This window comes from Nipponia nippon, unplaced genomic scaffold, assembly GCF_047370975.1.
Source record: "Nipponia nippon isolate SJK-2023a ecotype South Korea unplaced genomic scaffold, ASM4737097v1 scaffold_1, whole genome shotgun sequence".
NCBI classification, from domain to species: Eukaryota; Metazoa; Chordata; class Aves; order Pelecaniformes; family Threskiornithidae; genus Nipponia; species Nipponia nippon.
The window spans coordinates 16529667-16556648 of record NW_028262290.1 but is presented as its reverse complement, the minus strand read 5'-3'; the positions used below and the strand labels follow the sequence as shown (position 1 = coordinate 16556648).

Below are 26982 nucleotides of genomic sequence, written 5' to 3'. Positions count from 1 at the left end.
CTGTGTTATACGCTGCGGCTAGCTTAGATCCATGAGGAATTCAGAGAAAATATGATCAAGACACTGGTGTACTTCGTGGAGGGAGGCTGACAATGCAACTCTGCAACTGTATTTCACATCCAATTCTATTTCCCATTTTAGAAATACCAGGCAGTTAAGGACCACCAAGTTACTACGCAAGCAGTCTGAAGGGGCACAGGAATTTTAACTTTGCCATTTTCTGGTTTTGACTGCCAAATCATAATGCTTAAATGCTCCCTCACTGTAAGGATATATTTTTTTTAATGATGATGATACTGATACGCATTATGAAAAATTGTATCTCAAAAGCCTGGAGGAACACACTAGATTTCAAGATTATTTCATGCTTCGAAGTTGTTTAACAAAATGCAAAGTGGTCTTGAAAGCAGTGTAACAAAATTTTTACTGGAATTCACCAAGATAAGCACTTTGTTTTTTAATGTATAACCAAAGCACAGAAAGGAAAGATGAAAACATGCATAAAGCCAATCATCACAGATCAACACCAACTCACATTAGGTTCTTCAGGAATGTAAGACATCTAACTGACAACTGTGGTCTGATTTTTTTATTTTACTCACTGGCTCAAATTCAGATTGTACCTCCCTGCCAAGGCTCTTGCAGGTAATTAGCAGTAAGGAAATAATGGCCTTCAAAGTCTGTGTTTATTATTGTTTTATTCCAACTAAACATAACACTTGGCAAAAATGGAGGACTCCCCCTCTTCCTTCCAGCATTTTTTCCTCCTTCCTGTCCCCTTCTCTCCATCCAAAAGCTTCAAGCCAGAGTCTCTGAAGTCAGTGCACCCATTAAATAAATCACAGCAAGCCTCTGTGCAACATTTCCCTTCTGAAGAATTTCATTTGCCCTTCCTGCTTAGCTGGAGAGGCAGCTTTTTGTCCCTCGCTGCAGATTCTGCATTGCTTCTTGGTTTTGTGAATCCAAAGTCCCCATTCCCTTTAAGCAATAGTGCTGCCATTTACTGTCATACTCTGATAAACTGAGTGATTTGTCAAAATGTATTCTAGCAGCCCCCAGCCTCAAACCCAAAGTGTTTATGCAAACCTCTGTGGATCTACTTCCCATGAATGAAAGAGTTAATCCAAAAGACCTCTACTAATGCATAATTGCAATTAATGTGAAGGTTGCTAACAGAAACAGAAGAGTACAGATGTTGAATTTTAAATCTATTTGGGAGCAACCCACTTTTACATGATATGGAAGAATGGCAAAGAGATTTTAACGGGCTTTTCATGTACAAGGCCCTGAGGTAATACGATAATGTATTGTTTCCATTTCCAAACGATGTAATTTTCTTTAAAAACAAAACAAAACAAAAAAACAAAACAAAACATAAAGAAGGGAGGAGATGTTCCTTATAAAAAGGGAGGGTTGCATACCTTATCTGCCTTCCTATGACACCGCTGACATCAACAGCGAAGGCATGACTACAGTGCTAGTGTTTTGGTGTGTTTTTTTTTTTCTTCTCCATTAGTTTTATAAGATTGGCTAGGATTTACATGAAAGGTTGTTGATCACCTAAGGCAAATAGCACGATCAAATAGATTAAATTAAAAGCAACCAGCCTCAACAAGCAAGACACAGGAGGCGAATTCTATGAATGACATACTCGCTGCTCTACCTGCAGACTGTAAATCATCACATGCTCACTTGACAGTGCCAGACATAGGCAGATCAGCACTAAAACATCGTGAGTCCAAACAGTGGGTTTTTTCCCCGAACAATTAGCCTCTTGGAAGTGGAGAGTAAGGGTGGGTTTTTTGCATGGTTCCCCCCACCCCCATCCCCCTCTTTCATATTCAAACACTCGGGGCAAGGCAATTTGACACTGGTTTCTGTAACAAACCTGGTCAGGCAGGATTTCTCACACACCCTGCACAAAAGGCTAACCTCTCACAAAGTACTTATTGGAGATTTACGTCAAGGTTGAGTGAACTGCAGCCAGGGAACTGAGCTCAAAACACTGTGTGAAAGGCTCTGGTGCTAATCACTAAACCAGTGGTTAGCTGGAGAGGAACTGGGGAGGGGGGAAACAACAAACAAATAAAAAATACTCTTTGTAGGGTATTATTTCCAATATTCAGCTACAATATTACCAGGGAAAAAAAGTGAATCACTTGTAATTGAAAATTTCTTCAAATTATCAAAATATTGAAACAGCTATAATTAAAAAAACAATCAGCTTCACTATTCAAAAGAAGGTATGGTAGTCACTGCTAGGATTGGTTTCCTTATTTCCTTTTTTCCAGCTTTTATCCCATATTTCCAATGATATATGAAAGGACGACTACGTGATGCTGTAACTCAGACACTGACCTCAGTTTTTGCTGCTGGAGAGATCTTCCAGAGAGAATCCAGTGTTGGATTTATATGCAACCGTCAGAAGTGAACTCTATTAGATAAGCAACCAGAATAAAGTGACTGACAAGTACTGATAGACCTTCTCCAGGCTAGGATAGCAGGACCTTGTTAGAACATATTAACTAACTTGTTCTGTCCATCCAGCATAGACAAGCCATGCTATTGCATCTAAGTGTAACTTAATGCATTAAGAGTTTACAGTATATATTGCCTAGTGTTCACTGCATTTGAAAAACTAGCTAACCTTTTCTAGTACTGTATCTTTACAGTCTAGGTTAGATGTGGTTTTTACATTTAAAAGGGTATATTACACAATTGGTTCAGCTGAAACGAATTCCAAGGGGAGCTCAGATGTTCCCCAGACCTGCTCTTCGGTCATCATTTGTTCAAAAGTGAGTTCACATTCATCTGAAAGTCATTTTTTTTCTCCCCTAAATAGTGGAAGACATTTAGATATTCCTTAATAAAATAGGATAAGAAGGAATAATCCAAACACTATGTAGTCTTTTAATCTTAAATGCTGCAAGGTTCTACAGTAAAGCTGTACTGAGATGCACACATTACAATTTTTGCAAGCTATACACAGGCCACTTTCCACCTGAAGGGTCACAGCAGCCAGGCCCTTCTGACCCAGCAGAATCCTTTTGTTCCCTCTGCAGGTTTACAGTGGATGGGAGGATAAATTTTATTTCCTCCATTGTGATACACTGTTGCACTAAATTTGACCTACTAATTGTTTTGCAAATGTTTTAAGATGCTGTTAAATTGCCATTATTTCATAAAACTGTGTTTATTTATTACATAGACATTGTATACATATCTAATTGATCCAGTTTCTCAAGTTTAACTTTATTCCACCTAATCTATCCTCACACCACAATACAGAGGCAAGAAGCAAATGCGTAGCAGTTTTCCAGCTTACTGTAAGCTTCAGGAGAGAAACGTAACTACTAACTGAGATAAGTGTTAGTCACGAATGCTTTAAAAAACAAAACAAAACAAAACAACAAAACCCCACACATAAATTCATGTATTATTTAAGAAACCAAAGTTACCATTTTGTAACTGCTGTTATAAAGATGGAAATGTTAAGAAAGACTTTCTTCATATTGCTGCAAGAATCCCAGCTGCTGAGCATTTACTGCTGCCCTGTAAAATTGGGGTGGAGAAATTCCCTGCTGCAATAAAAATGTCCATAAACCCATAAACAAGAGACACATCAGTTCCTTTAAAGAAAAAAAAAGGAGATAACATTAGGACAGCCTTTCATCCTTACTGTGTCTGAAGGGCTTAAGACACACTTTGCTGCCTAAATATAGTCAGAAACATTACCACACTAGTACCCTCAACAAGTTTTAAAGTGACATATAACCTTTAAAAAAAGATTGTTTTGTGAAATAGTATTTGTTAGTTGTGTTGGGAAACACAAAAGAACAAATTGCAAGGGAAGGTATTACAGATTGTTCAGTAGTGAAGAGGTTAAATTAACTTTGAAAAAGCAGTCAGTCAATCATGCAATTCAACAATCAAATAATTTTGAAACATCCAAAAATTACCATCTGAGCATATCTGGAAAATTCAACATGATGGGGTCTTATTGGAGATGGTGATCATTTTCAGTGGGACTAGGTCCTTTTTAGCACGGTGAGGGTTCTGCTTCTTTACTTGTTTGGGTTTTTTTCTTTTATGGACTTCTTAAGACCATGAACCAATCCTTAACGCCTCTACTTTCCATGCACAGCTCTGAACGCGTAGCACGGCGCAGCACCCATCACAATATCCTTGACAGCTTTCCTTTGCAAAAACCCTGCCTGTTTGCTAATGCCTGGTGCAGAATGAAGACAAAACACTTCTTTTGTAAGCACCTCAAAAAACAGGTGGTTTTGCTTGTTTTAATTTGTCTTTGAATCACTGGCACTTGGGGGCTGAACAAGCTTAGGAGGTCTTTGAAAAGAAAGCAGCGTAGAAAGGTTTTATACACTTGTAACAAAAGATTTAGAAAAGAGTCTGTAATGGACATTATGGGCTGGCTTCTCATTTTTCTTGGATCATCTTCAGGCAAGCTTTGGCATTTTGTAGCATTGTCCCACTTAAAAACACTTCTTTGTTTTAGCGTAACTGAGTGTGAAATGATCTAGAGCAACGTGGACTTTGAAATTACTCACCTGCTTTTTGCCTGTAGGATTCTTCACACCAGAATTCCACCAAATGTAACACACAGTTACAGAGGGTCATCACCCAACTTCAGTCACCTAGCTTACAGGCCTAAATTAAGAAAGTAATTTCCCCAGGCTTCCTAAATTGTCAGTCAAGGTAAAGACAAATTATTTGAGAAGGCAGATATGCTTCTGCTTTGATTTGCATTCTGGAGGTACCTCTCTCTCTTCACCCATTGTGGAAGGAGCCTAAGGAAACTACCCTTCTTACTTAGGCATCTCATTCAGGTTGCTGTTAGGCAATACAAACATTCCTGTATTCTCAGTGCCTCCAGCTCAAAGATTTTTGCCCATTCTTGCCTCCACTCTGTGACAGCTATTGTACATAAGAAATGTTACTGAATCGTAAGAATCCAGTTACGGAGCTTTTTTCCTTTCTCTTCAAAGAAATCTATTCTTTTTCAACAGTTACCACACCCATCGCTTAATTGTGAGCAAGTAATAAGACTCGACAAACCTGGTTTCAAAACTCCAAATTACAGCACATACCGTGCACACACAGTTTCCAGAAATTCATCCCATGTATCCCAGTAACTGCAAGGTGTAGGTCATCTAAATGAGGCCATGAAAAAAGTATAGAGGGGCTGAATATGGGTAGGGAAACTCACATACAACCCTTATCGGATTGACAGTGGTAGGGGAGCAGGAGATCAATCTAAGACATACCTTAGTGAATCACTGAAAGGCTTTTAAAATTTAAAATACACTGTTCAATGCCCAGTCCAGGTGCTTCCTTTCTTGCTTATTCTAAGCATATATGATTTGCACAGCCCTTGTGTACAAGAGAATGACTTTCACATGCACACAAGGGAAAAATGGTTTAACAACTGGTAACACTGCACACTTTGCTCCCATGAAATATGCTGTGCTGTGGCCTTTGATTGCTGCTGAATTCATATAGGCTGTTAGATACATCGAAGTATGGGACCCAGGAAGGTAATTCCTACCAATAATAATGAGAAAAAACACGATAAACTGTTTTTCAGTTTTCGAACTTTGCGTAATGGTGCTTCATTTCTTGATTTTTCAGTTGCTGTTGCTGTTTTAAACACCACTGAATATTTAACAGGAATCACCAAGAATGTTAGGTCAGAGTTTGCATTTCTGGATTTAAACAGCTGACTAATGTATAAAAGGTTGCAAATCACTGATAATCACTCAAGGCCTCCTGTACCTTAAAATGGACATTAGCAGATTATTTACTGCACTTTGAGATGGATTTCACAGACTCAGAAGGAACAAAGGCAGGTACACTAAGATCTTAGTGAGAGGTATAAAGAAATAAAGCACTGAAAGCTTGTTTGAGATGCAAAAAAGTCTATATTGTAAAACTTTAGACAAAGCTCCTTGGGCCACTTTTCCTAGTTAATTCTTTGACTTCTCAAAGACATGCTTTCTCTTCAGATCCCTTATTCCCTTATCTGTCCTGGTTCTCTTAGAGGCTGGGCCTTCCTGACCTTTCAATAGTTAGCCCAAGCAAGGGAAACACTCCTTTCCCATACATACATCATGTACTGAAGGAATCATCCCCAGTCTTATCCAAATAAGCTCATTAACTTTTCTTCTCTATCTTATTCCCTTTTTCTGCGTCACAAATATCCTTTCATTCCCTCTGATTTTAGTTTTATCTTACAAAGCCAACACTTTAGCATGTCTTTAAATATACTTCCAGAGAATGACTACCACTTTGCTCTATGCAAAGACTAGTTCTGAAAACACAGCTTTCATCTCCAATGGCCTTTTACACTATTCCCTTTTTAAAGAAATATCACCCTAGAAATTTAAACACATATATTAAACAGGAAAAATAAAACTGTTAACAAATAAAAGTGTAATTATTCCATGAAATAGTGTTTTAAGTTTTAGCTAGAACCTTCCCCTTGCCTTCTTGATTAAAGCCATATTAGTATTTCCCATTAGCTGACAAATTACATTTTGGAGACAGAAGAGTCATTAACTGCAGATATGCCGACGTTTTGCTTCCTACCCGCAGTGATAAGGCTGCTATTTGGACAAAGCAGAAGCAGGCACTCCTTTTATTTTTATCACCTCCTGTAATTGCTGTGTAGTAGTGTATGTGTCTAGGCTTCCTTAATAGTCATTGGAGAGAAAGCCAATACAATGAATGGCCGAAAAATGTGCAGTTCTCTGACTATAGACAAATATTCTTTTGGATGAGGTAACTCACTTTCTGCACTTCACAACTGTGTTGCTTAAATTTGCATTGGCTCCAAGAATCCTAGACAGATAACTCAGGCACAGACACCTCCATCACGATTAGATGAGACAAGTCCCGCCCTGAAAGTCCATGGGATGGGGTAACTTCAGGGAGGTTTTTTTTCCTAGGATCTGAGGATCATTTCCTAGAGCAGGAGTCCCAGTCAAAGCCAAAACTCTCATTTATTTCACTGAAATCAGGTCCAGCTCAAATGGGCTAATAAAATAATATGGGGTAACAGACCCAGAGAGAAACGACTTTTGACTTGGTAACTCTGGAATGATACCAGCTTGGCACATGGGAAGAAAGAGAGGGCTCTTCTGTCATATTTCAATGTAAGAGTGATTGAAAGTGGCATTCAAAGTTAACGTCTTGTTTCAGTTTGAGGGCCACAAATTTATTCTGCCTTTGTATTTAGTTAAAATTTTCTATGCCTGAAAGCAAGTTGCTGGATTTCTGAGTGCTACGACATATTTCATGTTCTGAACTTGTACATTAGACTTTCGAATTCATATTCCAGCTTAAATTTCGACGTATGTCAAACACAAGATGTTAGGCACATTCAATGCAGTTCTCTGCATGCACATAGCCCTGTTCTGGCTTTCACCTTCTAACTGGGAACCTGCCATCTGCAGTGAAAGCCCTATCTTCTAAATGCAATTTATAGTTCCCGGGCCATGTTCAGACAGATTCCTTAGAGGACTCCATCTGTTTTGAAGCTGTGATATGCTTTTTTTCCTGCTGCTATCATTACACTCTTTTTCCCAGCAACTTCATAAACTCTCTTAATGTGTCCTTTCTATCCCTTTTGTAGTCAGAATGCCACAAAGCCCTTCAAGTTATCAAATGATGGTAATATTGGTTAAAAAAAGTCAAATTTCACACAGAAAAATAATAAAAAGGTCATCCATTTTTCTTGCTATCTACAAAGCCAAATCAAATGTTGGTCTTAAACAACGTAATTCAATATTTCAACAGAATGGCATAAAATTTTCATTCTTTTTTGTACAGCTTTGCATTGGCACAACTGTCAGCGTATTTCAGCCATTTGTACTTCCAGTGTTATTAATGGAGGGCAACTCGAACCTTTCAACAGTTTCTTCTAGAAAAGGATGTGAGGCAGGCTGATGTTCTGCACAAACTAATAAGAGTGACATCGCTATGCTGGTCATGCTAGAGTTCTCCAGAAAATCCTAGCAGAGGAGAAAAAGCATACATTTTAACTTTCCCTTTGGAAATATCATTTATTTCAATATGTTTCCAGCACACTTTCTTATCTAAAAGTCTATATAAAAAAAAATGGTATCAGGTGGCTAAATAGATGGTGTTCTTCAAGTTATCAAGTTTGCGTATGACTTATCGTTTTGATGATACAGGTTTATAAAGTATATTTATAATTTTTGACCATTATTTAAACAGTTCAGAAAGAAGAAATGGTAGGCCAAAATGTTTGATAACTTATTGCCAGTATTGAAAACAACCCTGACTTTACAACTATGATGTGACTAGAAATCAAGACCAGCTGAAGCACTTTTGACAATAGCAAGATAATGAATACAGTTCCATTTCCAAAAATCCTAAGGAAAATCCGTACTTTTTGATAATTCTGTCCTGACTATGGACACTATCAGTACTTTGAAAACTTGGCTGATCTCCAGACAGAATCTTCCTGGTTTAGCAGGAGAACAGAGCAGTAGCAGCTGCACAAGCATGATTCAGTGAAGGCACTGGTAGGCATATCCAAAAAGCATTACACATGTAATTTCTATTGAGACACTTGAGTGACTCGTGTGGAGTGGACATAAGTGCTAAAGACCACCTGAATCCATTGAGGGCACTCTACAGCCTGCAAATATGCCAGAAACCCAGTAACATTTACCTCCATGTAAAAATGGCTTTTACATCTACAGAAGGATCAGAGCAACTTCACCTGAGAGCTGTGGTTTCTTCACACTTTAAAAACTTCAAAAATAAATAGCATTTTCCCTCTTCATTTAAGCAACACTGAACAAGATGATCAATGACAAGGTTATAGTGGAGAAAGCACAAACCTCTCAAAATTCCTTCACGTTGTTGCTATGTTTCCATTAGCTGCATCAGCGTCTCTACAGCCTCTTAACTGAACTATGTAAGTTCACTCATATAAATATGGCATATACTATATATATAGCCAAGGGTTTTTTATATAACATATGGGTATATTCTGGGATTATATAGAGCTGGGAATACCACACTCTCATGCCTTTGCACAGTACAAAGAGAAACCTCAAGACTAAGAGGAATTGGTCAGACTGAAATATCCTTTCTGACATTTCTCAAAGGGCAAATACAACTGTTGAGTTTTTCTTTCTCCATTTAGAGAGATACTATAAATATATCTGAGAAGGCACGGACTAATCTCTTACATACACCCTCGATTCAGTCCACCCCCTCTCTCCTTTGACACTGACTATAGACTTCTTAGTCATTTCAGTAAGTTTACATTTTTTCTCAGTTATTTCTAACAAACCACAGTTACATGGCAGGGAGATGAAAGGTTGAGCAAGATTCTCAGGGCTCATAAGTACAGTCCCTAACAAGGCACAGCTGATCTACAGACAGACAGACAGACAAAGATATCAACCACGTGTTGAAAATAAACAGTTGCAGTCAATTCTCTCGCGCTGGGGAAGGGGAGAACAGCACGCTGGCAATGTCTGAGCAGTGAGAACGATGCTGCCACTTCTCTGGACCTGCGTTAGTCCGATGATGGAAGTATGTTGTTTATACAGTCCCCTTTCTCATGTCTATCTGCTGTTCTCACCATCTTGACCTGACATGAATGGTTTTGAAACCATTTGTTCATGTCAGAAGTGTGATAGTATCACAGTAAGGCAATTTGGTCTGCAAAAGAACAGCTCTGATTGATAGACAAGAGATAAGCGTATACTAGATATACAAAATCTTAGCTATTTTTTTAGAAACCTTTCTGCTTCTGAACTACCTCATATCCAATGTTCCCAAAGCAATTTGCTAATATTCATAAATCTCAATGTTCTTTGGAAGCTACTATATAATAAAAATATGCATCAAGAGAAGCACAAAGGAAATTTGCATTTGTCCCAAATCATACAGCCTGCCTAAGAGAAGGGATCTTGGCTCCCCCTCCCCTATCAATGACACCCTCATCTCCTTCCAAGGCAGCTTCCCAAGCTCCATAATGGACCTACAAACATTAACCTGTGCAGAACCATTTAATACCCTGGGGCGAATATGCCCATCAACAGCATGTTTACCAGTTTCTGGTAGGCAATGCCACACTAAGTATCTGATATTCTCCTGATTATTGTGAAGCAGTATTTTCTTAGTGGTAATTCAACTCCATTGCTGCAGTCAACATACTCTAACAGAATGCTGTAAACACATATATTTTATCAATTGCAATATATGTTGCAAAGCATTATAAACATGGGAATTGTCAGATACCGTACACCATGATAAGTCCAACAAAAAAACCCAAACCTTTAAAAGGATAAAATTACTCTGGATGTATACTTCCCAGTGTATGCTGTAAATATTAACATTTACCATCAGGAAAACATAGACTCCTGATGTTTTCAATGAAATAAAACCAGAACAAAACCCAATAGGCCCATCAGATGCAAAATAGATCTAGACTTACTGTGCTGGAACACAGTGTAGAAACACTATACAAGGACAGACTGAGCATATCAGATGCAGCTTAAGCCATAAAAAGCAGAGGAGAAGCATGTGGCAAACCATATAGTAACGGTAGTACTAGTGGTACTACTTGTAGCTTAATGCCTTCCATAAGCCATCACAGGACCATGGCATTTACCTAAGCTTTTACTTCATAAGTACTGTCTGAATTTTCCTCTTACTTTTGCAGACTTCTTGCTGTCACAGATATCAGTTCCTATGAGTACATCTGCAACAAATGTCCATCTGTTAAAATGTTGCTACTGTTGCAATAGCTTTCTGCATAGTGTAAATTCCGAATGTAAAATGGTAATTAACTCTACATTGTGGAAAACTTGTTATTTATGTAACTGTTTAGCTTTTTCAAATGAAACCGTACACAACCACACTCAGAAGGCGGCATGTGTTAATAGGTATCTGCATTGTTCACAGACTTTGCAGGACATTAAAAGGAACATCAATTTTCAGAAAAACAAAGATATTTACGAAAGAGAAGACAGTATATTGGACAAGTAGTGATTTTCCATATTACTTTCACTTCAAGCACATATAGAAATTCTTTGGTACATTCTTTACATCCTACACTTCTGCCAAATCAATAATCCAATTGCTGCAGAAAAAAAAATGAGCTTGTCTTATTTAAAAGAAAATCAACAATTCAGTCACAACTTTTAAGAAGACATAACTCATGTTTAAGAACATAGCTTATTAATATTTTTAGCATTATCTGTTCAAAATGGATCACTGAAATCAATGACAAATAAAATACCTGTCAGTATGAATAAAAAATGGAGAACTAGAGCTGAAATGAGTATTTATTATTATTTAACTAACCAAAGTTCCATGTATTTGAGCACTGATTGAGAATGTATTTTACTACCTATGAAAGCAATATTCTTGTTGAGAGGTTATTGCATTTTCTACTTCTCTATGTCACTTCTAAACAGAGAAACTCTAAATGCTTCATGAAAATGGACAAACATGTAAGAAGCATTAACTAAAAGATCAAACAATTAAACTTTAATTATGGACTAATTATTATTATTTCCACAGATAACCAGGGCCTATATGCTGAAATAAGAGGTCTACACAGTTTCAGGAGGCAAATCTTCAACTCTTACCCGCTGCAGCTTCCCAAAGGCAAGCAGCCGAGGCAATGCACCCCAGCGGAGGAACTGCTCCCAGCACTACAACGTTACAGCTCCGCAGACCGCGCTGCCCCTGGCCTGGTCCTGCTGCGGTGAGGCAGAAAAACCTCTCTGCCCCTCCAGGTCAATCATCCCCAGGTGAAATAGCTATCGCCAGCACAGCTAAGCCTTGGCAAAGATTTGGGGGATGAACTCTGGACCTGCACAAACCATCAGGGCTGGTGAGAGAAGACTCTTTTTTACTGGGAAAAACCCAGAAAGCTCAAGTATCCACTTTCCCCTAAGCAGAAAAGTTTTGGCAGGTTGGTTTGTTGGTTTGTTTGTTTGTTTTTATATTGGGAATTGTATTGCTTTTCCTGGCCTCTAGCCTATCTTTCAGGAGGAAAAGGGAAATTTTGACTAAAATAAAAGATAATTTTAATTAACTCTGTTAGTAACATTTCAGGTCTTTCTCTTTTCCGAGCAAAAGAATATGCTTATTCCTGTTTCATACAGTAAGAACTGTAGTTATCAATTTATTTTTTCAGATTTAAAGTGGGTTATTTTCTAACTACATTATTTATAGGCTCAAATTCTTATGGATATTTTGTAAACCAAAAAAAATCATAATTATGAGATTGAAAGCAGATGCAGGTCAATGCAATGTAACACTTTACATAACAATCAATAAAAATGTCAATACAAACAACTACTAAAGGCACCATATGACATTCCAATGGGGAAAAAAAAAAGTCTTCGTTTTCTACTTAGACGCCTTGCTTCCTTTATCAGCAGATGGCAAGCAAATTACTAGTTCAATCCATATGTCTGTATCTGATAGACAGTGTTTTACAAGTCTGAAATTAGTCTGAAACATTTTGATGTTGGCCAGACTACAGAGGAAAACAGGATAACTTTGTCTATTAATGAAAAGTTGGTTTTGTCATAACAAATACTTCCACAAGCTACTACCCATCCAGACTCATTCAGTCGCTAATGGAATTTGTACCCAAAGACATAATCTGTGTTTAACAGACTAACAATTTGTAGTTTCATCCATTCTGTTCTTCTGCTGTGCTCCAACATGTCTCCTTCCACTAGCTGAGGTTTACTTAGTGGTGCTGATGAAAGCAAGCAAGGCCATGAGAATATTTTTGGTAGGAAGGATATCAGATCATTAGGGCCATTTATGTGCATGCTAGTAGGCATTCGAGAGAGAACCTGTCAGAGCAAAGCCCATTCAGACCAGTACCCTGGCTTCAACCGTAGCAAAGTGCAGATGCCGAGGAGAGAAGGAGATTTAGACAATTTTGCTTCATCTCTCCCCATCAGAAAGCCTCTGTTTGTGACGCAGACTATGTATATTTTAGGAAAGGCACATCAGAAAGCTTAGACAGTTCTTACAACAGAATGAATGGTTTGGTATTTTTTCTTGCAAAAGAAAGCTCCAAATTTAGAGAATTTCAGTGACTTTTACTATAGAAACCTGTGAGTTCCACAAAAGATTGATGAGGGAGAGAGCCAAACCAAGCTAAAGAAGACAAGACAAGAGAGGTTACAGTGAAGTTTCCTTGCAAGCTGGTCAAGCAAAGAGGGAAGCAGATCTCTACTGATAAAAACAGCTGATGGCAGGGGTCTGGAAGCATTCATACCCAGGCAGAGCACCAGCCACACCCTGCAGCTCTCGAGGTGCTGGGAGCCCTTTGGTGCAGACAGCTAGATGGAGATCCTGGTAACTCCCCAGCACTTAGAAAATTTAACTTCTTTGCCAAGGACCTACGGAACCAGCCCAGATGAAATATTTCTCAAATCAATGTTTTTAAAAATGTTTCTTCCTCACAACAGTGATGTACTTGGGGGACCAGTGTCCAAAATGGCTTATGCTTCACTTCTTAAGGAGGATATCACTAAGAAGTCCTTCAAATACCTTTACAAATGATTAAGGCTTCACACCAGGCTGTCTGTTCACTCACTGAAGCGATACATTTCAGAAAAAGTTCAGTCTAGAGGTCTACACCAATGCCAACTTGGGGCACTGAGTCAAAAGAAACACCTCTTGCAGTTGGTGTTTGTTGGTCTGACCAAAACTGAGTTTCATGTGAGGAGTCACTTAACTGACCATCATACCAGGAAAGTCCAGACTGAAGGACCAAATTTAACAGACATCAACTATCCTCTTAATTTTGGTAGAAGTCCCTACATCAAATCTGCTCTGACAGTTGTTATGGATAACCATTGCAAAGACCTCTACTGTTTAGTTGGCTATTAGAAGGCAAAGGCAAATTGATTAAATGACGATGAAGTTTACAGTCTTAAAGGCATGAAAAGATCTATTTAAAAATCAACCCAGATTTAAAACTTCTGCTAAGCAGAACGTAATTTTCTGTAATGGAAAAATCAGTCAAGTTGTAACACACGCTTTGCTTTAAAAATGATTAATATTAATCCTACAAAGCATTTGGTTAAATAACTACAGAAATTCTGTATTCAGTGGAAAAGCCTTTTCATTTTTAATTTAAAAATAAATCTCACTTTTTACATTTCATTCTAATTTTTAAACCTAATTTAAAATTAGTAAATGAACCAGTAAAACACACATACGCACATGAACATATGTACGTGCCAAGCTGTTTACAAGCCTTGAAGCCTAGAAGATTTTAATCACGTTTTCCATTAACTTTCCCCACCCCTCAAACACTGCATACGGTAGGGTTTATGAGAATTTTAAACAAAAGGAAATATTTAAGTTTCTAGCATATCTCAGTCAAATATAAATGAATTTCAGTAATATACTAACAGGTACTGTGCTACTGTCAATGGAGAGCTTTACAGATGTTTGTCTCCTTTATCATCTGCAGGGAAGAATGCCAAAATGATCACCATAGCCGAGTCCATTAACTGAATTGTGAAGAAAATGCTTTTCTCAAGAAACAGGCTGACTAAGCTTATTCTGCACAATACAAACTTTTAAACATATCTGGAATACATCCACTTTGGGTTGGCAGAGGAGCTGCCATGAAATGTCGAAAAAATATGGAGTATAACTCCGTATTTTCTCTTCTAACTCAAAAGCATAACCCCATGAACATTAAAGCAGTTACTATCAGAAAAAACTCATAAATATGTAAAGATACTATTCTCCATATGTCTTATAAAGGGGATAATAGCAGTATGTTAAGTTTTGCTTTGATTTGAAAGCTTTCACCTTGCGGTGTCTGCCTTACAGCCTTTTAGTCATGTACAGACTGGAGTAGCAAGAGCTTTGAAGTGCCCAACTTACAGTGAAGTTTCTAACATTTTTTTAGTAAGTCTGAAGATGTCTGTGTGTGACTTACTGTAATTTCAGAACAAGCGCAGAAATTCACCCTAACACAAAAAGATACAGTTTCTTCAGGAAAGAATGGGAGAGTCATTTGAGCACACTATCACTGCCAGGGCATGGTGGGAGAGCGGCATGAAAATACTCTGGCAACATGATCAAGTCAAATTCAAAATACCGGGTATATAAATGATGATACTCAGAACTTTAAGGAAAACAAGACAGTTTTGTATAGATTAGATTCTCTTTTTTTTTTTTTTTTGCAACCAGTAAATATAGTTTAAGTGATTCACAGACGATTTTTATAATTGCAGTGAAGCAGCTGTGATCAAACTCTATTTGTAGCATCATAATAAATTTGCCCCCCACCTACTAAAATTAGTTCTACGCATCCAAAATTCCCATTTGAACATCTGACTGAACAAAACAGGCATTGCTCCATGCCAAAAACTGGAGGAAATAGACCTAAAATATGCCATTTTCTCACCAGAAATTGTAGGCTCCCAGAATAACATGTGAATTAAAACTCATTCCAAGCTTGTTTGCATTGCTCCTCATTCCCATTCATAACAAATTCCTTGACAAATGTTCTGATTATTTCTCTTTTTTTCTCTCTTTTTTAATTTAAACACAATTTTCAAATCACAGACAGTCTTGCAAGGAGAAACAGCAGATAGTACAACCCATCTGAAAATGGAGAGGGTGGAATTTCACTCTCAGCAAGTGCTGGAGGCAACTCACATGATTAAAGACTGCACTGTAAGCCATCGTTAAAAGACTTCTTCCCATAAGTGAAAACGTGTAGTTTGCCACTAGACACATCAGAGGCACATAAACCAAAATGAGGTCAAAGTCAAACAAGAAATGCAAATGTCTTGCTCCAAAATTCCTGCTTTCTCTTTTTTTCTTTTTCAGGCTGAAGGAAAGAATAGAAATTTCAACAAAGTTAAAATTAAAATTATAATCTGTTTCTTAAGTTTTTATCTTTCACTGGTATTCTTGCAAAAAGTTACATCATCATGCCCAGAGAAGTTAACCGGGAATATTGGTTCAGGATGCCTACGGATCAGGGTCTTCTTTCCATGACTACAGTGTTGTACAATACAGAGGTTAATGCGTCTCTCTTCGCTCTCGCCTTTCAAGATAGGAAACTGCCCTTATTCCCATTTTACAGACAAGAATCAAGAGACTAAGGCCTAGAGCAGCCAAGAAATCATAGGGAATTAACCATCTAACTAGGACAAATATGATTCACCAACCTGAGATTTGCAAATCTCAGGCAGCACAGGGATACACAAACTCAGCAAAGATTTCAAAGTCCATTTGCAAGCTGCCTGGAAAGCACCGCATAGCCTGAGCTGCCACCACGCCATTTATTTCAGAAACCTCATACTGGGCACAGCGCAAAAAAAGAAAACATCCTTATTCCTCCTCCCGCCTTTATGCACAAATTATATCCTATCTGAACTCTAAATAATGTAACGTGCAATATGGAATACATACATTTATAGATTTATATTACATACACATATGATTATATCACTACAACAGATCAGAAGATTTTCTAAAATATATATATAATGCTACTTAGAAAAATGCTTAGAAAAACAACAGAACCATTTAGCCATTACAAAGCTTCATTTTAAAACCAGAACTTGGTACAAGAAGTAAATGAATTATATTAGGCAGGAAATTGTTCACTAAATCAATTGTGCTACATTAGAGATCTTAAAATTAAGACTACTTCCAAGGTGGCCACATGCATATTCTGAGAAGTGCTAAGGTAAAAAAAGATGTTCCAGAAAACCCTTTGCATACCTTACATATATATGTGTGTGTGTGTGTGTGTGTGTGTGTGTGTGTGTGTGTGTGTGTGTGTATATATTTCTGTTTCAGCACACATCTGTTCATATAACAACTATTTTCCATAGTTGTCATTTTTAACTGGGTGTATTAACCCCTAGATACCTCCATGGAAAAATCACAGAACATGTGTGTGCACTGTTTATTCATAAATCTGTTTTTAAATCTTTACCATTTTGAATTTGTTCAGATGTGGATAGCATCTGGATTCCTTCAAATCAATTATAATTACAATGCTTCCTTCTTAGTCCAAGAAATTAAACATTTATTTGCTGTCTATCATAATATCCCTCCTCTAAAAGAGTATATTTATTGTGTCTTTTAATTACCAAATACATGTAGAGGGTTGTCTGAAATTCAATACAGAAAGCAACTCTGCACTTCCAGATGTTAGAGGTATCTTCACATAGATTTTCACTGTTCAGCACCATAGTACTTCAGGCAAAAATAGAATTATGTGCAGTCCTTGCCTGCATTCATCTATGAAATTTAATTTTCCATTGAAAATCTACAAGTTAGCAGCAAGTTCTGCCCTTGGACATAAATGTATGTTTCCTATTGGATCCAGTTTGGTAAAGATTATCCTTCGTTTCTAAATATAATTGAAACTCCCATTTCACTTCAGGTATATAATCTAATACTAAGTACTACTAGCAATACAGAACAATAATAGGGCTGTATAATGGTTATAGTTGCACTTAACTTATCAAAACTTTGGAGAAGCTCAGCTAATTATTGAAATGAGTCGTGGTGCAAGAAGCCGCGTTTACTTCGCAGTTTAAACAAGGCTTCCCATTGACAGTTCTCAGAATTGTTTAGACTGGAGGGAGCTGCTGCTGCGCTGTTTGCCTGTGCAGTGCCCACAGCTGTGCTCCATACCCCGACACTGCTTTAACCGAGCTGCATCCACTGTGAGCGCAATTTCAAAAAAAAATAAAAATTCAGGAATGTATTTGAAGACAGTAAAAAAAACATAGCTGCTTACCAGGATTGGTCGTACCTAAAGGAATAACATTTCCTCATTCAGTGTGTCCAGTTTGGAGCAAGGGAGTATGAATAAGGGCTGCAGGACTGGGTTGTTTCCAGTGTCAACAAGGGCAGCTCGGTAGGGCAGAGGGGCTGAGGTGGAAGGAGACTGCCAAGCCTCGCCCCAGGGCGAGGGAGGCTCTGGCTTGCACCGCCCCACGCCAGGGGCTCCTGTTCAGGCTGGGGGACAGTGCTGGGGGCCCCTCTGTGCCTGGACCCCCACCCAGCCCGGAGCGGCAGGGGCTAACGGGGTGAGCCGTACCCAGGCGCCGAAGATACTCCCACCCTCACGCCGAGTTCAATAACCGCCATTCCCCGCAGCACCGATGGCATGGAGCGGTTGCCTCAAGCACCCGTGTGACATTCGCCCAGCAAAGCCAGGCCCTGGTGCAGGTGTGCAGCATCCAGGTGACAATGGTGCACTGCCCCTTCTCGCTCCCACCAACACCAGGACACCGAATACCGAACCAGAGAGAGCAAAAGAGAGGTTGTCCTACCCAAACTAGTTAAGGGTAATGTCAAATTGAGTTAATTGCATCTGACACTGATTGTCTATCTGTTTTGGCCACTCAGTTCAATACAAGAAAGCATTCTTTTGTTCCCATCTCACTACGGTCTCTCCATCCAAATGAAGCAGCTTGTTTTAAATCACGAATTATCTCGGTTCTCCCTGCTTGAATCATTGTTATTGATCATAGCAACTTCAATAAATCCTGCTGCTTACGCAGCAGCCCGGGGGCCTGTACCGATCTCCCCAGCCCTTTGTTCCACATACTGATTCACCTTTTCATCAAGGATTTTGACGTAGCTGCTGCCCTTTTGCATTATTACCGTGCCCCACCCAAATAATGATTTTATCATTTAATTCTCTTCTAAACCGCATTTCGTAAAAGGGAGAAGAAAAAAAAAAAAATAAAAAATATGCACTGATGGGTGGGTAAACATGCACGAGGTGGGGTTGTCTCTCCACATGACAGACACACCCCACACAAAAACCAGAAACATGCCTTTAATTGGGCAGGTTAACATTTTTCTAAAAGTTACTTTCTAGTCCTATCTGATCACTCTGTCAGGATGAGTAATGCAAAACATTCAATTTCTTGTGGGTTTGGTTCCAGTAGTTACTAAAAGCAGCCAAGTACATGTTTGTTTCTAAACTACTTGAAACCTTCAGAAAGTTATTTTAACTTCGTTTGCAAGCCCTTCACCAGCAAGGGGATTTTACCCGCCTTGGTTTTGCGCAGGAAACCCGACACTTCAAAACCATTTCTCTTCAAGTCCTAACTTTATTTTCTCATTTTCCTTGTTGGAGGATTCTTGCCGTCTTCCAGGATGTAGTTATATTTAAAAAAGTAGCCCACTGCCTTCCCAGGCAGACTTGTGGAAACAGGTGCTTCTAAAAAAACTGAAAGACTTTGGCAGCTCTCTGACCTGAGCGAGCTCTGTGCATCAGTAAGACACAGTGCCTGCTGAGTTCCCCTCAGCTAATTAGAGGACCCGTATGGCAATGAATGGCCTTGACTATAAATACTTCCTCAAAGATCTCTAACAGAGTCAGAGGAAATGGGAAAAAAATGAGATGCAGCTACAGAAAAACTATTTCAGATGTTTCTTCTTTAAAGGGCTGCTTTTTCTTTCCCAAAGTGGCTAAGGGATGAGATGCAGCATCCAAGACCTATACCACCTTAAATTTAAGATGTATGATACAATTATATGCATTAAATTTAATTCTGTAGATATATCATTAAGATGTTGCTATCAAAAGATGGTTGAAAGTGGGAAACAATGCCAAAGTGCACAAAAACTTCCATCCATTACCCTGTAGTGACCACCAAAAAATCACATTTAAACCAAGATCCCACTCTCTGTGCTTGAACCTTCCAGTGCTGCTCCTTGTGCTCCTGCTAAAGGCAGCAGCAATACTTTTACCAACATCAGAGAGGCAGGTTTTACCTCAAAGGTATGTTATCCTTCAGGCCAAGAACTGAATGTTTAGAGAAGTCTTTTGGAAATCACAAAGGCTAGTTCAGCATTTCCATGGCTTTGCAGCTATCTGGCATCTAACTCTGTGGATAACAGGAGTCAGTACTTTATAAGAGAAGAAATAATGTTTCACCGCTAGGGATTGTGTCCGATATTTACTACACTGATATTAAATCAAATGTGTGTAAATTTACTGATACATATATACCTATTGCTAATTTTAAAACGAGCTCTGTCAATCAGCCACGTAGGAGAATGCAAAACAGGGAGAGGGGAAATAACTTTTTCTGATTTCCTGTCTCCCCCAAATTTAAAGCCATATAACCAGCTCTAGACAGAACTCTATATGAAATATCAGAAGTGTAAATATCAGAGACAAAAAGAAAATAACTCTTCTTAAAGTAAATGGGAACTTTCTTGAAATGCCATGATTTCCTGTAGTGTGTAAACAGTCTGATCATTATGGTGCAAAATAATCTCGATTTAATAGAAGAGCTGATTTTATCCTTTGCCCCATATAAAAAGCTCATAGCAAAGGTTAACGTAACTTCAGTTAGATATTTAACATTACGGCCTGCAGTCTGCCTTTGATAAAAATCCCCAGTACCTTTGCCATAATTTCACAACCTATCTCCATCTGATGGTACACAAATCCCCCCATTACATGAACTATGATTAATACAGAGGCATCTTTCTGTTGCTTTCCTGTCTACGTGACACCGCGGGACACACTGATCTGTGCTACTCTGTATCTGCACCAGCTAAACGATGATGTGAGGCAGCAGTGTTTACCAATACCTTTAGGTGGGCTAACTAGGTCTGTGTATAGGTCTGAAAGCTCAGGCTGCAATTCCCAATTTTGTGGAAAACTTTGTTCTGCAGTGTCCACACATACCAAAATGGGACACTTCATTTAAAATCAGTTTAGCAAAAAGTTCCTGCTGTCCAAGATCTGCATTGTCAAAGCATTAAACAATCTGCCTGGAGTCTGCTGGCTGCCAATGTGCTACCCAAAAAAAGGAACATTTTTGCATCTCAATAGACCTTCCAGTATCAACAAATCTTTAAACTATAAAATCAGCTACTCTAAGGAAGAGCAGAAATAATGTCTACATTGTACCATGCTGAGGTACATTTTTTGTAATTCCCATTTGCAAAACATACCGATTCCCTGTAAGTACAGCTGCTGGAAACATGTTAATAAGAAAAATAAATTAAAGCTACTCACAGAAGTGTACCATGCCCCTGAGAAAGATTCTGTTACATACACACAGCTTGGAAGCGCGCTCGGGGAAAAAGGTGCGTCCACTGCATATGTGTGTTTGCACACATGTAGAGTTCAGGCTATCACCACTGCACCATCCCCAGCTCCCGAAAAGTCACAAGCGATTAGGTCTTTTAGCTGCTAAAAGGAAAGAAATCCTACCCTAATGGCTCCCACGAATAATCTACTGTAGCACAGAGACTGGGAAGGGAACATGTCCATCATGCATGGAAGGAATGCAAGAAAGCAGCATATAAACGGCTTACACAACACACAAAGCTGAAAAACACTCCAAGTAATTTCTAAAAGTTTACGATTATCCTGTAGGCATTAGGGATTTCTGTGGGCAACTGTAGATTTTCACCCCCTCCCCAGCTGATCTGTATCGTCTTTGATATTTTATTAAAATGCTAATCACTCCTAAACTCAGTACCTAGAAAAAACACTTGCAGTATTAACCTCCATCTATATGAAAAAGGTGAAAAACTTGATCTCCCCTTTCCCTTCCCCCAGTCATGAGAAAACTAAAAAATGAAAAGCACATGGTATTACTGCTACTGTCAAATCATTACAAATCATTTGTAATAAGCAGAACCACTTCATAAATACTGAATAGCCAGTACAACCAAAGGGATATGTTAGATTTTTTTTCAGTCCATTTCTCACAGTGTTTATTCACTGAGTAATCCCTAATTTTTGGCTTCCTCTGTGTCACTCTTTGGGGGGAAAAAAAATGAAGGTGTCCACAGTGATTTTACTATAGGTTTTGTTTCCTAGTCACCAGTTGTCCCAGGATACAGTATTTTGCACGAGCATTCATTATATGATACCAGAAGTATGTATTGATTTAACTCTTCGCTGTTAGAAAAGCCCAGCTTTTAGCACAACATTCGCTATTTCTACTAGCTATTTCACATTAGAAAAATAAATTTCTCCAAAAGTGGATAATCATGAGAGAATTGCTGAACAATACGGAGTGTTTTTTTAATTCAGACGATTACAAAAATGAGCTTTTTCCAGAATGGAAGGGAAGCTCTTTTCTGAACAATTTCTAATTCTGTCTGGGCCAAGAGAGCTTCCAGGCATACACATAACATATATGTCTGTCAGGTAATACCCGACACTGAGCTCCCACTGGTCAAGCTGACCACCACTTTGTCTTCTTATTTCCTGGCTTCAGTACTGCATCCCATAACTCTGTCTACAGAAAACTAAATCAAGAGCAAAACAAAGGAGTTAGGTTTCTATGATCTTTTTCACAGATCTAGGAGAATAGGGAATTAATATCACTCACAGAATCACATCCCTTCATCTTCCACCATCTCCTATCCTTCAGATCACCCCTTACCTTCAAGAAGTTTGAATTCCCACTATTTTCCTCTATCCATCAAGAGTGATGAAATATATATGATTAGAGATTCTGTTCAGCAGACGTAGAAACTTAACCTCCTTCCCTTTTTTTTAAATATTTCAAACTGACAAAGGCAACTTGCCCAATTTTCAAAGAAGAAAAGTGAAAATTTAAGTATTAAAACTACGGAAAAGACCCAGACAAACAAGTCCTTGGCACAACAGAGTTCAAAGAACAAGGTAGCTAAAGGTGTACACAAAAGTAATTCCTCTTTGAAGGGTGTCGGTACGGTTTCACCAGTCAGTATAGACCTAATCCACTAATAAATCCTTTTACAAACCTTCTAAGAGAAAAATTGGGTTGTACACATTATAAAATGCAAGGAACTAATTTATATACGGTGTTAATACACCAAAAAAAGACCTTTTTTTTTTTTTTTCCCCCAGAAAACCATGGAAATTACAGGTACTTCATATTCCTGAATATCCAGAAGTGATCAAAATGTTTCCAAAGTGAAAAAATGCTGATTTGAAAAAAAAATATATATATTAGTGCTTTTGTATAAAGATTTTAAAGAAGTGTCTGAACTTATTTTAAAAAAGGGCATAAGAAGCAGCCAGTGTACAGTTTCCCCTTCTATATTCACCAATGGCTAAAACAGATAATATAATCGCCTTATTTTACTGCTCACTAAGATCTTAGGCTCCAGCCACCAACCAAATTTAGACCTTTATAGAGCTGATTCTGCATACTACCACGTCCCTTTGCAGACCTTTGTTTAGTTGCTTTTTTTTGTTCTTTAGTAGTCAAAAAATAAACGAAAATTATTTGTATTCTGATAACCCACAATATAAATGGCTCCTCTGGCCAACATGTCTGCGCACTGCTGAGAACCACTACAAGAATCGAAGTGGCATGTAACTAGCATCGTATGTACAGCATGAATTCCACTGCTAGTTGGATATATGTATATATTTTTACACATATTTCCAAATGGAGGAGAGAAATATAATCCTGTCATTCACAGTGAGCACACACCCAGGTTTGCAATAGGGAACCTGTCATACCATAACTACTTCTCATACACTTGAAATCTGACAACAATAACTATTCATGACCTGTAAGGTACAAAAGGCTGTGGTCCCCCTAAATTGCATGGACGCTTTAAGTGACACATTATTTAATAATTAGAATAACTGCAATATTTTTAAGACCACTGACTTCATTTTAAAAGAGCTTGTAAGACTTATGTATACAGAGACGGATATACCTATGTATAATCTTAGCAGACCATGGAATAAAACATTTATCTTGCCTTTTGTCTTCTTTTGACATGTTGTTCACTCTTACAGTAATGGATGTTATGGTTATAAATGTTCTTATAAAGGACAATAAAGAAAAATAGCTGATCATCTCTTCCATTCTAGTGAGGTTTGCCTGTGGACTGACCGCTCCTGTATCAAGTTTCTAGAAGTTCAGATAGGAAGCAGCCCCTGAAAACATACAGTGGTGACTCCAGGAGAAAGGCACTTCTTTGCCTCCCTGCTCAGCTCCTCAGAATTTGAGAGCTTTTCTAACCTCAGATTTCTCTACACTGGGAAAAGCATACCGAGATGGAAGGGGAAGTCCCTTATATATAGGTCCTTTTGTTTAAAAAAAAGACAGAATAGGAATTATTTGGTGTGATAAATATTCTCCTTTTCTTATCACCCAAGCTCCTTCCTTTTTTCTTTTTTTCTTTTTCTTTTGCTTCCAAGGCAACCAGACAAGTGTCAAAATTGATATATAATTATGTTGCTTTACAAAAAAAAGAGGTTACTTTTTATTAATATTTAACTCAGGTTTCATACTCTTAGATATTTAATAATGTGAAATCTTGCTTAAGTGTGAACTGTCACACCAGCACAAAATTTAAGAGGTGATTAGTTGTTTTAGTGTAACAGATGTGCAGCCTTCTGGGGTTCTAAACCTTCCCTCTTCAAATGCATCCTCAACCTGCACAATGAGCAGGAATGATTAAACAAAATTCAATCAGAGCTAAACAGCAAAAGCAGAAGCACTTGCTTACTAATACTACATCAATATATACATTGTTTTATGCAAACACGTTGGAACATTTACCTGCCAGTTTAGTGCTACAAGTTTGAGTCTTTCAGTCTTTCCTTGATTTTTTTTTCCATGCATGAAAAAAAACCCAACCACATTAGTCTGGAACTGAAGAAATCATTTGCATGCCTAATTAAACATAACATACATGTAATCATAAAAAGCAAGGAAAAAAAAGAGAGCTTCCTACCCGTAATAAGGACTGGGATTCGTCCTTTGTCTTGCTGTCTCCGGATCCAGGGTAGGGCTGGGTGAGCTGCCCGGCTTTCTCCGCCGCTCCGGCTGGCACGCCCTGCAGGAAGCCCTTGCTCTCCACCGCCAAGCCGTAAACAGGCCGCGCAAGATGGGCAGCTTCTACGTTTGGACTATCCCTTAAAGGCTTTGGCTGCTCTTGGCTAACGGACACTGGGGTCAATAAGCCTAGACTCGTCTGTGTGTATGATGGGCTCCCCCTCAAAATGTCTGTTCCTCTCCAGGTCACGTTGCGAAGATCATCACTGGGACTGTCAGTCCAACCTTTCTCCTTGAGCACTTCCTTATCTTCTATCTTTTCCCTCTTCACTATGCTGTCAGATATGGGCTCCCCCATTTTGGGGTCCGGATTAATCAGACTGTAGACCTTGAGGTCAATTTTTGGCTCCTCCTTGATAGACGAAACGCCATGACTGTCCTCCCCATTGGCTGTAGTGACGTCCATCTCCTGGCAGTGCACAGTGTTGAAGTGCTCTAGTAGTGACTGAGTGTCAACAGCTGTGAAGCTGCACTGACGGCATTTGTAGCAGTTGTGTACTCTCCTGGAAAAAAACGAGAAGTGTATTAACGTGAGTCTCCCCTTGGCCTTCCCTCTCACAGCGGTTTTACCTACCAAGTTGAAGAAAATAAATTGAACTTACAGTATGATTCCGTCTAAATAAAGCAAGCAGGTTTACTTTGCTGTCTGATACAATATAGGAAAAATCCTGCTGTTTTTTCCCCCCACACCTTGCAATGGCCTCCTATCGTTCATTCACACTCCACTGCATTATTCTAAACTTCATATACTTTTGACTGGGATTTTGTGGTTTTTCCTCCTCAGTTTGCTGCAATACACTTTTCACTTTCTATTGTGGTAGAAACACTGAAGTAACACATTTTTTTCCAACCAAAATCAAATAGTTCGAAGAGGATAGTTTGTATAAAAAAATCCACTTCATGTAATACAGATCTATGCTAGAAAGTTAAAATGTTTAAAAAAATTCCTTTGCTTTCCACCAATTTCATATACTTTTGGTTCATAAAGATGATTTTGAATGGACCTCCGCTTAACTTACAGATAAGAATACACCAAAGGACAGAAGGTTGTACACAACAGACAGTACTTATTTGTTCTCTACAGACATTTTAACACAACTTTAAAAGATGCTGCTCTACAGAAAAAGCAAAATAGTTGGCTGTGTCACTACATGCTGTGTTTTCCTGTCAAATACAGAAATGCTTGGGTACGAGCTGGGGAGCAGTGTGGAATAACGTGCCTTCCTGTTTTTATTCTAAAAGCTTATATAAAGTACTGCATTACTAAATTATGTAAAGCATATGTTGCTACATGAGAACAACATGTTACCCATTTACTGTATCTATCATAGAAACAGAACACTGTTTACGAGCTCTATAATGCTATTATGAACAATTGTTTATAGCACAGGAGTGCTCAGAGCCCTCCGTCAGGCTCCAGTCCCCTTGCGCCCAGCGTCGTACCAACGCAGAGTAAAATACCGTCCCTGCCCTTCATCAAAATGTACATAACTCTGCAAAAGCTTCTCCCTACAGACACACTCACACATCCACACCCCAGGCATTCAGAGTCACAACAGCATCTTTAGCCAAGCTAAAAAACGAGCCTTTCGCTATCCACACAGGACAAAACTTGTATGAGAAATCTGTTACTGCCCTGACAACTCCAACTGTTAGAATTAATTCTTTTGAGGCCAAATCTTAGTCTCAGTGAAGTCGATGGCAAAACTCCCATTGACTTCAGTAAGAGAAGGATTTGGCTCTCAGTGCATCTGTAGAACTGGAATGATACACAAAATGTCCCTTTTAGAGTGTGATAGTTTAGAAGGGACAACTTGCCAAACTTATTAAACCCCCTTGTCTTCCTTCTTTCCTTTTGTTGGAAAAACAAACCATATGTTATTTACATTGTCTGATTTTCTTGCAGTTGTGTCAGCGTGCAGACATGAGTACACATTCAGATTCAAGCTTTTTAGCCCTTGTGCAATATCAGTTTTCTTTTTGTCATTTTCTGTATTTATATTCATTTTAAGGGACTAGATGGGCTCGTTCAGTTATGCAAAAAATAGAGCCAGCTATTCTCCACATAGCCTCATGGCAACAAAATCTACTTGTGGGAGGGCAAGCTGTGGGTTAA

At 38.6% G+C, this 26982-nt stretch overlaps 1 protein-coding gene across 4 annotated transcripts in view; it reads right to left on the bottom strand.

Annotated features, from left to right (window-relative positions):
- TRPS1 (transcriptional repressor GATA binding 1) overlaps positions 1-26982 on the bottom strand; it is a 216728-nt gene that overhangs the window by 126814 nt on the left and 62932 nt on the right. For all 4 annotated transcript variants that reach the window (XM_087747287.1, XM_087747317.1, XM_087747306.1 and 1 more), the window contains one exon: positions 24766-25369. In XM_087747287.1, the coding sequence (XP_087603413.1) occupies positions 24766-25369 (604 nt within the window). The remainder of the gene's footprint in view (positions 1-24765; positions 25370-26982) is intronic.